The sequence below is a fragment of the Paramormyrops kingsleyae genome, chromosome 3 (assembly GCF_048594095.1).
Source record: "Paramormyrops kingsleyae isolate MSU_618 chromosome 3, PKINGS_0.4, whole genome shotgun sequence".
In the NCBI taxonomy this organism is placed as follows: domain Eukaryota; kingdom Metazoa; phylum Chordata; class Actinopteri; order Osteoglossiformes; family Mormyridae; genus Paramormyrops; species Paramormyrops kingsleyae.
The window spans coordinates 35,603,661-35,618,174 of NC_132799.1; the positions used below are offsets into that span (position 1 = coordinate 35,603,661).

Consider the following 14,514-nt stretch of genomic DNA (forward strand, 5'->3'; position numbering starts at 1 on the left):
GGCTAATAATAAGAAGCATCTTTAGCTTCTGGAATGTTCTTGTGCTTTTGTGTTAAAAGGCCAGGCCTCTGTGCCCCTCTCCCGCCACCTGCAGGTTAGGCCAAAGACCATGATCCCTGATAGTCTGCCCCAGAGCCCCTGTCAGGAGAAGCAGTCCAGCCAGCCACCCAGCCTGCAGAGGGCCACCACTGTGGTGAGTCCCAAAAGCCGAGGGCCTGGCCCAGCCCTGCCCAGTGCCAACAGCACCCTGAGCCCTGTGCAGCTGCCCAACGGGCAGGCCTCGCCCTCCCCGCCCACGCCTGGAGCTGGCGTGGCCTACGCCATCATCTCCGCCTCACCCAGCGGCACCTGTGGCTCTTCCGTGTCCACGGTCACCGAAGCTGTGAAAGTTCAGCCACTGCTCTTCAGTTCCGATAGTAAGGTCAGCCACTGGCCCCGCCCCCGGATTCTCATTGGCTGCCTTAATGCCAAACCAATGGCTGTTGATTGGCCAATACATAAATAAACCCAGACTGACTTGCCTTTAAATTTTTATGTTTATTAATCTTTTGCTTTAACAGTAATTAAATTACTCTTAATGAGCTGATGTAGTTATCCATTTCACATTATTTAATATTATTATTTAAAGCATCAATATGTGATTCAGTATGGAATTAGATGTTTTGTAAATGTTCTGTTTAAGCTAAGTGTTGTGTATATTTTCAGGCATGTCTAATTATGGAAGCTGCTCGTCAGGATTAATGAGCTTAGCCTTGCATGTGGTACTGTGCTCCCAGGTGATACTAATCCAGCCCCAGGCCCCAAGCGCGTCCCAGAACTCGCCGAGCCCACAGGCGGAGAGCCCGACCCAGGATTCCGCGTCCAAGTCCCCGTCCACACCCTCGTCCTCGCTCTCATCCATGTCTCCGTCAGCCCCCTCTGCTCCCGCTAAAAAGAAGAGCGAGGAGCACCCTGAGGTGAGCTAACCAGACTAACCGCTGACCGGGCCTTGGTTCTGACCCAAGGAGGGTTTCCCTACTTGGGCTTATTGGCACAGGAAGTTGGCTACGCGACACGTAGATGTGTGACTGCAGTCGTGTCAGCTTGACATGATTAGCCGGAATTGTCCATCAGGCTAAAGCAAATAGCTTAATGGCGCTCCACTGTTGCCAAGAGCAAGATCATTACCCAGAGTGCCTTGCATCAGTTTGCAGCTTTAAAGTTACCTTGTACGGCTGGATGCTTTCCTGTGGCAGCTCTCTTTAGCATGAAAACCCAAATCCAAAACCATGACATTATCACTGTTCTTGGATTTCATTTCCCTGTGTCTGTTAATACACAAGAGACCACAGGGGTGTCGGAACCGGGGGTGGGGTGGTGGGATGTGCTGCCCCCAATATTTCATCACCCAGTAAACAGACCTTTGTATTTAAATGATCATTAAGTTCCCCCCCCCACCACACACACACACACACACACACACACACACAATATTATACTCTCTTCTAAGACCATCATTGTGAAACATGCCATAAGTGTTTTACACAGATGCCTTCACCTCTTCAGAGCACTGCAGTCATGTTCTGCTCTAACTGGAGAATAACAAGCTGGCATCTGTTCCTGTAGCACTGACTGAATAGCTGGACATTGCTGCCTCATCTTCTCGGCATTACTTAGCCGATCCCTTTATCCAGCTAGCTAATCCCAGTTTAGCCAGTTTAAATCCTTGTTTAGCTCTCTGAAAGCTGATCTACCTCGAAGAAAGTCTGCTAAATACATTTTCCCCGCACACACTCTCCTTCAGGGGCTCTGGGTTCAGGTCCCCACCAGGGTTCTGTGTGTGGAGTTTGCATGTTCTCCCTGTGTTGTGGTGGGGTTCCCTCCGGGTACTCCAGTTTCCCTCCCCACAGCCAGAGAACATGCTGAGGTTAATTGGTAGGTGTGAATGGCGTGCTAGTGTGCCCTGCAATGGGTTGGTACCATCCTGGGTTGTTCCCTGCCTTGTGCCCATAGACTCTGGACCCCCCATGATCCTGAAGAGGATTAGTCCAAAAGATGGTTGGATATTCTCATTCAGAAAATATGTCAGTTTCTTTGGCCCCTAAACTGACCCATCTGATCCAAACAATTTTCTCTATATTTATACAGCTGGGTATTTTTCCAAAGCAGTTCGGGTTCAGTTAAACGGGCAAACTTCTGGTCGGCTCCATCTGGGTCCTTGACTAGGTGTTTAAAGTGCATTATGCATTGAGCTTCTTTGTGTGTGTTTAACCTAAACCAATAGTAATTTACATCCCGTTCCCACAGAAAACAGCCTTTATGGTGGCGTTGGGATTAGTCACGACGGAGCACTTGGAAGGTGAGCATTTCTGCTGCAAGCAGTTAGCCAAGTGCATTCATGCCATTTTTTATGTGCCATTTCAGATGTAGTGTTTAGGTCATGGTGATGCACACCCTATGTGAGATCATGGCTGCCAGGCAGCCTGTTACGTTCCTTGGTCATCTTAATCTTTCTCGCGTGCTTTGACAGAGATCCAGAGCAGGAGGCAGGAGAGGAAGAGGAGAAGCACAGCCAACCCAGCCTACAGTAGCCTGTTTGAGCCAGAGGTGAGGGTGCTGCTGAACCAGGTGCATTATGGGAAATTCACCTGTCTGCCCATGACATCTAGGCAGAAGGAGTCAACTTTATTGAGGATGTAAATAGCCTGTCCCTAGGTTTGTGGTATGGAACTGTTACTGCTGATGATAAAGTGGGACATCAACATGATTTCAAACCTTCATTGTGCTGATCTATGTAGAGTACTGTGCATAAGTCATAGGCAGTCAGAGAAAATAATTAAGGCTATTTGTCTTTGTAGTAATTTGCTCAAAAAAAACCCCACAATATAACATTAGAGCATATGCAAATTAACAGTAACACAATAAAAGATAAATCAGAATTTCTTCGATTCTCCAGAAACTTTCAAATACCTGACGGCTAGATGAACGCCGCTTCAGTTCCCAAACTTCCCCTCAGGGGCAGCCCAGCCATTCCATGTATTTGTTAAATTTCACCACCAGCTCAATTAACTTAATTAATTAAATAAGTCAATGAGGTATTGATTAGTCAGACAAGGTGGGGTAGCGGTTGAGTCAACAAGCACATGGATGTACTTTTTGGTTGCTTCAAATACTGAGCTGAGGAGAGGTTTTTAATGGCTAAGCTGATACACTTTGACAGACATAATATCATAGTTTAACACCAACACGAAGATCATTTACACATTTTCTTTGACTGTCTATGATGCAATTCTTGTAATTCTTGCAATTCTTGCACAAGATGCAATTCTTCTAACTTATTTTTCAGCGTAAACGCCATGGGTCCAGTTATATGAACAGCCCCCTCTTCCTATCTGCTGGAGGTAATTGTGATCGCCTCTTCTCTTCGTACCAGCCATGTGCGCCCATTTCACCGACTGCATTATTAACCTCAGATGCAATCCCTTGCGTGGCTCATAGCTATTTTTTTCGCAGTCGTTTCCCTTCGTGTCAGCCAGCCCGAATCGCTTCCCGCCCGCAGTTCCAAATAACCCCATGCTAAGATCTTAGATAGCCCCTGTCTCCTTTGTGTGCACACACGGGACAGCCTTAATAAATTCATTAAGGGCGCAGTGGTGTAACGTACAGGTTATTTATGCTAGCCAGGCATGCCCGCATCATTGACATTCATTACAACTGGAGAGTGCTTGTCTCTCTTTCCCGGATGCCACGCTTCACAAAACCAGAGCTAATGCACAGGCTCCCGCATAACTTGCTGCAACCCCCCCTCCCCCCCCATCTGAATGTATTGCTTGCTACTAACCTGTTCTCTGCCCCCCATCCACATGCTAGACACAGAGGATCTGATCTGGAAGGTATGTGCTAACCAGTTATGAGCTGGTTTTGGTGTTGAGGTTGGTGGGGACTGGGAGGGGAGGGGGTGTCTGAAGGTTACACTGGCATTTTTTTGTCTTTTTTTTTGTTGTTCATTTCCTTTATGCGATATTTTAAACATTTGAGTGATGCAAAAGTAATACGATGAATAATCAGTTTAGCAATTCTGTACAATGTATGTACTCATTTTTACTCTGATGGATACAAAGTGATTTTAAACAGATATATAGAAAATAAGGAACAATTAAGGAGACAATTCCCAAACTCTGCCCAAGTTTTCATGCTTTTGGATGGATTAAATTTAAAGGTGCCCTGGGCAGGAGACAGTGTAGTGGGCACGAGGCTCTGGCTCTGATAAGGCCATGCGAATTGTACTTTGCAGGAACAGCAGCGATTTAGAACAGAGTATGACAGCAGGGCATTCAATTGGGCCTTTTATGTTACTTTCCCAGCAGCCTTAGCAGCCATTCCCTGCCGCGGGGTCCTGGCCTGGCGTCTAGCTATTTCTGATCCGCTAATGTCAGTTCCGACACCATGGATCTCGGTGAAATGCTGTAATTACGTGTTTTCCGCCCTCTCAGAAAGACTCTCGTTCTTGAAATCTCGCAGTCTCAGCTGCAGTCTGCCACGGCCTCTTGAATATCCTGGCGGAGAAAAGGCGTTACGAGGATAGCGATTTGTTCTTGGGAGGCCTCACTGTAACCTCCGTCACTCGGTCTTTCATTTGTGCAGAAGATGTGTTGGAGGGAGAAGTAGACCAGCACTACAATGTTATCATCCAAGCCAGTTTCCGGCGAAATACGTTATTGGTTCCTTCTAAATTCAGAAACCACCAGACTATTGGTTATTGGCCTTTTCTCAAGATTTATAACTGGACATCTCACAAGAAGCTTTTAAATTTGTCTAAAAAGCCAGTACAGAGGTTCAGGCTAGGGAGTGGTTGCCAGTTTGTGGTCACATGACTGACGTGATGTCATCAGGGCCAATGTGACAAGCACCATACCAGCTGCACCTTCCGCCTTTTTCCTATGACCTCCGTCAAAATTCAACCAGAAAGTAGTAGTACTTTTAATAAGTGTATTCAGCAAGGTTAACTAATATGTAGAATGTGCTCTAAAGTCCCGAAAAGAATGAGAAGATGAACAAGCGTCGGTTTTTAATTTGGAAGCAGCCTTTTGACCTTATGGAGCAACAGGAATGATTTCACTCCCGCGACTCCGCTCGCGCTGTGCAAGGCCGTAGTTCATACACAGCGTGACCTTTGATTTTAACGAGCTGAGGTTTTTGCGGAATGCTGTTTCCATGGAGACAGGCACTCTCAGCCGTACCTGTGTAGATGGTGATGGGTCTTCCTGTGTGTGTGTGGACAGGAGGGCTTGGTGCGTGACGAGCACTGCACCGTGTGCAAAGAGGACGGGGAGCTGCAGCCCTGTCACAGCTGCCCCCGCTCCTACCACCCCGACTGTCTGCAGCCGCCCCTGAAGACACCCCCCAAAGGATTTTGGGTGTGCCCCAAGTGTCAGAAGAAGGTGCGTCCTTGCCAAGCCTGTTTTCCAGCGATGAACACAAAGTTTATCTTTGTGACTGGGTTATCCAGTGTTTTAAGTTAGACGTTAAGTCCAAGCTTAAGTCCGTCTTTGACCATGTGTTTTTTTTTTACCCATTTTCAGGTACTAAACAAAGATAACATGTCGTGGCAACAGAACTTTGTCCAGTCTTATATAATGCACAAAACAGGTAAGCCGACCGATAAAAATATGATGACTCAAGCCTGGAGTTGGGGCGTCTTTTTAGGTCACTGAGACATTAAGGTGACCTCAGCCTAATAATATTTGTTATTATTAACATTATTATTAAGCAAAAAAACTAACTTATTAAGCAAAAAAGTTGCCGTAAAACACCCCTGGGCATAGAGCACAGAGATGGAGGTGAAGGGGTACAATTAGCTGTATTTAGCGTACCGTGGCCAGGCGTGAGTCAAAGGCAGAGTGACCCTGATGCGCTTTGTCTGCAGCGAGGGAAGAGGAGAAGAGGAAGCTGATACGGAGGAACAGCGAGCTGAAGAGAGAGTGCGCGTTCCTGGAGGAACGGGACCAGCAGCTCAGCCAGTCTGTCATGGTGAGGCACACCCACACCCCCTCAAATTGCATGCTCAACACCCTCATCTCCACCAACTCAGATGGCATGCTCCACCCCCACACACCCTCATCACCGCCCCCTCAAACTGCATGCTCCTCCCTCATACACCCTTGTCGACCCCCCCTTAATGCACATACCCCACCCCCACACACTCCTATTAGTACATTGACTGTTTCTAGAAGATGAACAGATGTTGGTCAATATTGTCAGACATCTCTAACCTCCCTCCAGCCTGTGGAGTAAGCAGTGAAATACTTACAAATTCAACCTCAGCACCTGTGCATTACCCAGAGTATGTCTAGTTCCCAGAGTGCCATGCTTTCCTCCCTGATCGTGCTGCATGTCTACCCCCAATAGCCACATATATCATGCCAATCCCCCTGTTTTGGATGAACTCATGATTTACTGGGGCCTCGCGCTCATCTGAAGTCCGTACTGTTTTCTGTAGCAGTAGAAGCAAAAGGAAGATCAGCAGTTGAGGCTCTGATCTTGTACTCAGTCCCATTCCTCTGCTGTTCCGCTCCTCCAGAAATGCATGGATCGCAAGAGCAGCTTGTTGGACCAGCAGAAGGAGACCCAGGCATCCTTGGATCGCCTGAAGTCTTTGATCCGACTCATCCAGAGAGACCAGATGATCCAGCTCACCATGACAGCCACCACCACCACAGAGGCGCCGCTGCTGTCACTGCCCTGGATTAAACCGTCCGGCACAGCTACAGCACCCCCTAGTGGGCCCAGTGTGCTGCATCAGAAGAGTGTGTCCCAGAGTCAGGCCAACAACTGAGCTGCCATATGCCTGCTAACCATATCTTAGCCGCTCACCTGCTCTTCAACCCCAGTTACGACTTGCCAAGTTTGCTGGCAACACATTGGTAATTGTCCAGTATTAAACTTTTGCTTTTAAGTGCTCAAGACGCCATCAAGTCCCCTTCATCAACGAAGGAAAACATTCAGCCAACAGCGTTTTTATGGAGAGAGCACCGTGGCAAGTGATACCCCGCACATGGTCAGCCATGAGTATTTTTTTAAACCCAACGCCTTCAGTGCTTAGGAGATTTTTTTAACTTATTGTTTTTATTACTGTTCTTGGCCTTAATGTATTTACAGATATAAAATGGATGAAACGATGCCTGTCACAGATATATGATATGAAACACTCTGTGCAGCCAAAACGTTTTGTAAACAGTAATAATTATTCTGAACATGGGGGTGGGGGTGACGTCACTAGAAACTTGTAGTAGTTACTAATAAGCAATGAAAACATACAGCGGATCGACTGTACGTCCGTGTGTCTGAGTAGATGCTTGTTCCCATTCTGTGCTGAATGACCAGTCGCTATATTAATTCAGGTGAAAGAGGGACAAGGACATTTTTCATGTGTATGTACGAATTTAAGAGCCTTCAAACAAAGCAGAGAATTAACTTCAGTATTAACAGGTTTGAGATCTTGAGATCAATAAGTATTTCAGAAGTCTACAGAATTTAGCATTTCTATGGGGGGCAAATCAGAATATTTTCAAAGTTCTTGATATCACGTAGGGGAGCGTCGGAGGGCGTGTTTTGTACAGAGGTTGAGCGTCTTCTCAAGTACCCCCCCCCCCCCCCATTTTCATTTATTTTTTTATATGTTCGGAAATGGCTTGGCCTCTTCATACCGTTCTGGTTTTCCGAGGATCTTTGAAGGACGACGCTTTACTTGCCGTTCATGTCTATGTCCGTCATGTGGTTTCACCATCATTCCAGTGTCTCTGTTTTGTTGACCAGTATGGAAAATATGCCAAAAAACCTAGTTTTTATACTGGGAATTCCTTTTCTAGACCTTATTTTTTCTTCATTTTGTTCCCCCTGCCTGTTTTCCCTTCAGTGCTAAGCTTATTTTTTTTGTGGCATTTTGTACAACTTGATACTTTACCGCTGGTACTTGATGGTACAGATTAATGCCTGCAGTTGAAGTAAGATCCCTTTCCAGGAAATCTCCCATATCTTTGTTTTTGTTCCTTTACACTCATCCATGGAGACATTCTGGAATTTACAATCAGAAGAGGACAATTTTTGGATGCTTATCAACTTTTATGGTCTTGATGCGTGTTTGGGAAGCCAGAAGGGACCCCCACAGCCTTGCAGTGGATGCATTTGGGTCTGAAAGCCTTTATCGTTACCTTGCTAGGATGGCAAATATCTGACAGCAGAGCTGCTCGAATTTTTATTTAGTAATGTTGATTTTTTAAAAATATTTTCATGAAAAAAAAAAAAAACAAAATTTTAAAAAATGTCCAAGATTCCTCACAAATAATTCCAGGAATCTATAAGCGATTATGAAAATAACAGATATCAACCCCAAAAGGAGAAGAGCCAGTTTTGTTAAAAAGTTCTTTGTCTGAACTTTAACGAAAGCATATCAGTTAGATAACGTCCATCCACAGCTCACAGCTCATTCATGTTCCTTTATTTCGAATCCACGCCCAGCTAATCATCCACGTCTCAGATGCGTTGTATGTTCGGAACAGTGGCTGATGGGTAACACTGAATTCGCCAACGGAGCTCGCAGCCGCTGCCCCATTACTGACTTTGTCTGAGACAGAAATTGCACCAGGAAGCGCGTGTCACCATCTGTCAGTCAGTCAGCCGCTTGCCAGTATTTTTCAGAAACTTTCCCATTCCCATTTATTATCAAAGACTGTCTTTCCAAAACTGTAATTTGTACAAAAAAATATGGATGCCTCCCAATTTTGGAGTGTGCGGCAATGGGAGCTTTTAAAACGTTGGCACTGGTGTTTGATTCAGACAAAACGTCTGCACAGTGACCTGAAGCGTAGACCTGCCTGGAGAGAGGTACTATCACAAAGGAGTTACTGAACACACAAAGGAAGAAATCAGACTCCTCAGTCTTCCATGGAAGGCAGAAAATTACACATCACATCTTTAGCTCCTGTTTATTTCTGGTTTGATTCATTAAACAATGATGATGATAAATGAGCTTACCTAATAATTACCATGACGGCTTAGCCTGTTACTCTTCTGCTGATACAGTCAGTAGGCGATGTACGTTTTTGTCAGATACGCATTTGGTTGATGAGCCCCGTCTCTGGTTAAGTGCCACAGGACAGGGCGGAATCCCCAGAGTCACAAGCGCAGACAGGAAGTTGACGTTAATGCACCCCCGGGAGGGTTCCCACATGTGTAGAGTGAGCTGGAGGAAATCCCCCAGGGGGCAGGCAGAGCCAGCGCTCCCATCTGACATTGGTGGGGGTGTCAAGCAGGTTCTAGAAATAGGGCCATTGTAGGAATAAGACAAGGTGAGGAGTTGGGCCCATCAGCGAGCTGGGGGGGGGGCACAAACAGTGACACAGAGAATCGGGTCTATGTTCTATGTTGCCGTGGGATCGTACCCTTCCTCATCAGCCAGGTCTCAGACCCCCTCCCGCCTTCAGAACTCTCCGGAAGAAACTGTGCACTATACAGTTCTATTTTAATACATTTGACGCTATGTCGAACAAACTTTTTTTTGTATTCTTTTATTGATGAACAAAGAAAAGAAGGAGTTTACAGAGGCTATTGTTTGCCAATTATGCATTCTGACGTGGCTTACAGCATGCAGTGCATCTCCTTTGTCATGTGGAGGCAGCAGAGAGCGATAGGACGCTGAGGATTCAGAATGGGAGCGTTTGACGTAGTGTTTTCCTTCGTAACTAACAAGGGACTGTCCAGTGGACCATGTGTAATAGGAACGTGTTTGTCTCTTACATATGCCAATGTAGTTTTTTGTCTTCATCATGCATTAAAAGTTGATCGATGGACGTTGGTTGGTGGTCAAGGGTCGTGTTCCTTTTTTTTTTGTATGACACTTTGAATAAAACATGTAAAGATAATAAAAGTCATGAACTGAAAACGCTTTGCTGGGATATGAGCTGGGCTTAAGTTAATAGCAATATTAGCTTTTCACCATCTTCAACACTTTTATTGACATTTAGTTATTAGTCAATTAAAGGTTTATGTCCAGGTAGGTCACACATAGGCTGGTCTGAAGTGAATAATCCACAAGAGGTGAAAAGGTTTATTTACTACTGTTATTATCTGCCATCTTTGCTGTATTATTAGTGGTACCTTCTTGGTTTTGGGGGTTATTTTGAGGTTTTTAAAATGAGCCCAATTTAATAGGATTGATGTAACTCACCGATGCCCAGGCTTCAGAGCCACCTAGTGGCTGTAACGTGGACGTGCTCGTACTCCTGTCTACCTGTGTATACAGGGCTGTCAAACTCACCTGCACGTGGACAGTGGTCGCCATCATCCGCTTACTGTGCCAACTCTGTGCTCGGAGGGTGTCAAGGTATCAGCTGAAGGTGTTTCTTAGAGTGGTACCACCCAAGAATCACTTTCGGCTCTCGCCTCTCCTTCTACGCAGAGTTTTTCATATTCTCTATTATTTTGTAGCAGCCAGTGACATTATAAATAGGGCAGAATGATTAATTCTGTCAGTACACCCCTATCCTCACTTTAGGGATTAAGATGGGTTTATATTTAGATTGGGTTGGTATGGGAGGGGAGGGGGGGGGGGTATCACTCTCAGTATTCCAAGACACATGCAGACGGGGGTCGCAGAGTTAAACCAATATTCCCTGATTTGAACGCAGGATAATGGACTGAAAGGCGGTGAACATAATACAGGAAATCTCAGCGTTAATATTCACTCACGGTGTTTTATTTTGTGACTCCACTGGAACCACAATTCATGGCTCAGGTAGTTTGAAAATACAAATGGCATTTAAAACAGCTTATATAATTTTCTTTTTATAATTTAGTGGATATTGAAAATGAAGTACATTATTTTTACATCAGTGTGCCTCAGAGGAACATCAGTAATACGTGTAACTGCATAAGAAAGAAAAAACAACCCAAATGTATGATTCAGAATCATATAAATATAACGTAAGCAAAATGTCTGTTAAAAAAAAATTGTGAAATACAATTCCATGGCAATTTCAGGAAATAACTGCTGGGTTTATTTTCAAAATTACCTGTATTACTGATGATGTTTGAGGTCTTAATGGGTAGAAAAATGCCTTTTGGTGATTTTGACCTGTTCTGTGTCAAGCCAAGCAAGCCAAAAAAAAAATGAAGATGCAAACTCTTCCCGTGTTGCGTAGGTGGCTGTCCGTGGAACTGGTGAGATCTGAGAGATCTTGCTGGAGACTCTCACTGAATATTCAGTGCAGTTTTACGGTCTAAGGACAGTTCTTTTCTTTGAAAATAGATTGACCCAGAAAGCGTAAGGGGCGGGGCTTCATTAATACACTGCTCACCGTGCTGAAGAGGCTTTCATGTTCCAGAAACGGAGCGCCGTGAAAGACCCGGAAATAGCACCGTCTGTATACAAGCAGCCATCTAATGACCATCCCCCCTTCAACTGACTAATGGCTGCCATCCTGTTCGCTGTGTTACTCGGCTGTTTTCGCTCAGAATCGATAACAGTGGCGCAGCGGCTCGGTGGGCAGAGCTACAGCCGCCGTGACTGCGCATGTGATGCCCACGTCTGAGTGCGTGTGAGGAGATTTACGCCCCCCCCCCCCCCCCCTGTGATTTTGTGGATTCTCTCTCACACTCCCACAATGCACATTATTTCAGGAGTGAGAGTCCCTGTATTGTTCTTAGTGTGTCGTTGAGCGTGTCCTGAAATGTTCAGGCATCAGCACCACATGCCCCCTGCCTTGTGTATTTCCTAGGATTGGCTCCAGCTTCACCATCACCCTGCACTGGATCAGCAGTTATGTCGGATGGATGCATAATCCCGAATATTCACAGTACCTGAGGGAGAATACTGTTCTCCAGTATTAAACTATTATTGTCTACTCTGAGTCCGGTACAGGGTTGGTTCTGATGGATTTTTGGTGACCATGAAGCTTCGGAAAGAGGCCCAAAGCTCCAGCGGAATAGAGTCACTATCCTCGCTTCAGTGCCTCCTACATATCAAACATGCATCTCCAAAACTCCATTATTTCAGGAGTGTGAAAAAGCCCATTTTCTCAAATTACTTCACAAAATACTTCACAACCTAAGACAAAGTAATGAGACACTCTCACTGCCACAAATAGAAACCTTTACACAGCTGTCAGTGAACAATTTAGTATTTTAAATGCACTTGGACGTGAATTTCTTGTCAGTGAGGCAAACGTCACAAACTAATCTTGCTTTATATTCAGAATTATGTTATCTATGGTAGCTATCAATGTTAAATTGTTAAACTGAACAATGCAAAGTATTCCATGCAACTGATCATCAAGAATACAAATGTTACATACAAACAAATATTAGTTAAATAGATGTTTTCATAAAACATATTTTCATTGGTCAATTAGATGGCAAACTTGATTAGTAGACAGAGGAGAATGGGGTTATTCCATCTAATGTAAAACATCACCATACTCATAAAGTGGGCATGCATGCATGGTTTCCAGTGGACATTGGTGATAAATAAGACCTAGTTTTTAATGCTATTTATTTGTATCTCTGTCAGTACTGTTCCTGGTTTTGTCTCAGTCCTTGCTCCTTGCCTGCAGACTTGCTCTGTGGCACATTACAAGCAATTATCCGCCATTTGTCATAATTAAACACTCACTTGTCACAACAAGCTAATTAATCTGAGGGGAATAAGCAGGAAGAAAAATGATTCCGTTTTACATGGTGATTATACACGCGCATTAAATGGCACTTAATTCACGGGTAAGTCTTCTGGGAACGGCTGCCGGCCTTCACCGATCAATCTGATTTGTTGCTCATTGCTAATGCAAATGAGCTGCGTCACCCAGGGGTTGAGTTTTCATAACTGATAATTTATGTGGGGCCTCGGCGGAGTGTAGCTCTGGGTTATGGAGGTGCTCCTGGGTCCGATAGGTTATGGGTGCAAATCTCAATCTTGGGAGAGTAATCATATCACAAGTCTTTGAGCCAGACCCTTAAACTCAACTGCTCCAGAAACCTTGACCCCAGACTTTCTTCACTTGTACGTTGCTTTGGATAAAGGCATCTGCTAAATCGGTAAAACGGATGCCAGGCTGGCAAGTGTTTGTACTGCAGATGGCAGAGTCTGACACATCAACAGAAGGCAAGATGACTGGAAGGACAGAGAATGTCTCATGAGACATGTGGGACTCAACCCAAAGCCAAGCGGAGTCGCCCGGAAGAGGGAAGCTCATAACATTAAATTCGTGATTTTGCTGTTAGCCGCAACCGATTTGCTCCAATTGCTTCCAAAGAGAAATCCCTTTGGATGAATCCGGGCCTGTTTCTGAATTCTGGCACAGGGTGCTCAGGTCAGGACTTGGTTTGGCTCCACCATAGCGTATATATAGAAAACTTAATATGAACAACAAATATGCCTTTCATTGCATTCGTTGGTACAAATGTGAAGGAAAAGTCTAGCAAGGACGATTAGGCATTGGTCCAATGACATGTGATGTGACACACCCAGAAATATGTATAATATAATGGTATAATATGAGTAGATTTCCTATTTAGTTTTTTACAATGGCGATTCTACAGAGAGTAGCCCATAGTAAATGAGCAATGATCTACACTACATAGGGAATTGTGGGCGACCACAATGGCAGGGCCTTTCTGATGGCGCTGTTGGCATTGTGAAATAAGAGAGATGAGCATCACAGACCCATCCTGCAGGAAGCTGTTAATGGGCATCAGCACCATGCAGAGCTGCCCACATCATTCCCCCGAGTCCTCATTAGTCCATCGGTCTTCCCTCTTCCGAATGGGACATGACCCCATTCACCGCCCTTTAGCCAGCCGCTATAATGGTGAAGCATTGCGACATCATCGCTCGCTCAGAACTATGGCCTATTTGCCAGAAGTTTCACCCTAAAGTTACGACATTGACTTTCTTCACTAAACAAGCTGTAACATAAGCCTCAAAGTCTCATCTCCTGTACTTTATTGCTGCCCTTATCATCAGCAAACACACATGCTTATTAGAGGAATCAAAAGAAAATCGCGCTCATATATGCTGCTAAATTGCTGCATAATAAACACCATAATGGCAACATTTTAAGGCTTTCCATTCCTCAAATACAACAAAATTTATTAACACTTTACTTGAGGGGGCACAAGTAACTTAGTAACTCAGTTACTACTCAAGTACAAATCATTAACGAATGTAGCAACTGCATGAAATATATGAATCGTTATCATTGATGAACAAGCATAGGATCAGTATATAACTAACACTTAGTTTCTGGTTAATTAATGCATTAAGTAACAGTGTACTGTGACATGTTTTCTTCCCCTCTAGTGTTACCTGATATTCATCATTGGGGTTTCGCTGGATAGGCAATACTGATGGGACAAACATATCTCACATATTAATGTAACCACACATTAATGTCAATGTATGTGTGTGTTTCATTTGCCCATTTTAGATTAATGCAAGCCACAAACACACAATGCATTGATTTGGCAAAAGCAGAACACAATCAA

The 14,514-nt window shown here is 44.6% G+C and overlaps 1 protein-coding gene across 8 annotated transcripts in view; it reads left to right on the plus strand.

Annotated features, from left to right (window-relative positions):
• The window catches only part of LOC111845701 (PHD finger protein 21B), a 60,613-nt gene extending 50,781 nt beyond the window's left edge, over positions 1 to 9,832 (plus strand). For all 8 annotated transcript variants that reach the window (XM_023815306.2, XM_023815307.2, XM_023815309.2 and 5 more), the window contains 10 exons: positions 95 to 421; positions 777 to 956; positions 2,287 to 2,338; positions 2,510 to 2,586; positions 3,326 to 3,380; positions 3,850 to 3,872; positions 5,262 to 5,420; positions 5,562 to 5,628; positions 5,906 to 6,009; positions 6,560 to 9,832. In XM_023815306.2, coding sequence (XP_023671074.2) covers positions 95 to 421; positions 777 to 956; positions 2,287 to 2,338; positions 2,510 to 2,586; positions 3,326 to 3,380; positions 3,850 to 3,872; positions 5,262 to 5,420; positions 5,562 to 5,628; positions 5,906 to 6,009; positions 6,560 to 6,814 — 1,299 coding nt within the window. In that variant the 3' untranslated portion in view covers positions 6,815 to 9,832. The remainder of the gene's footprint in view (positions 1 to 94; positions 422 to 776; positions 957 to 2,286; positions 2,339 to 2,509; positions 2,587 to 3,325; positions 3,381 to 3,849; positions 3,873 to 5,261; positions 5,421 to 5,561; positions 5,629 to 5,905; positions 6,010 to 6,559) is intronic.
• Positions 9,833 to 14,514: the final 4,682 nt, after the last annotated feature.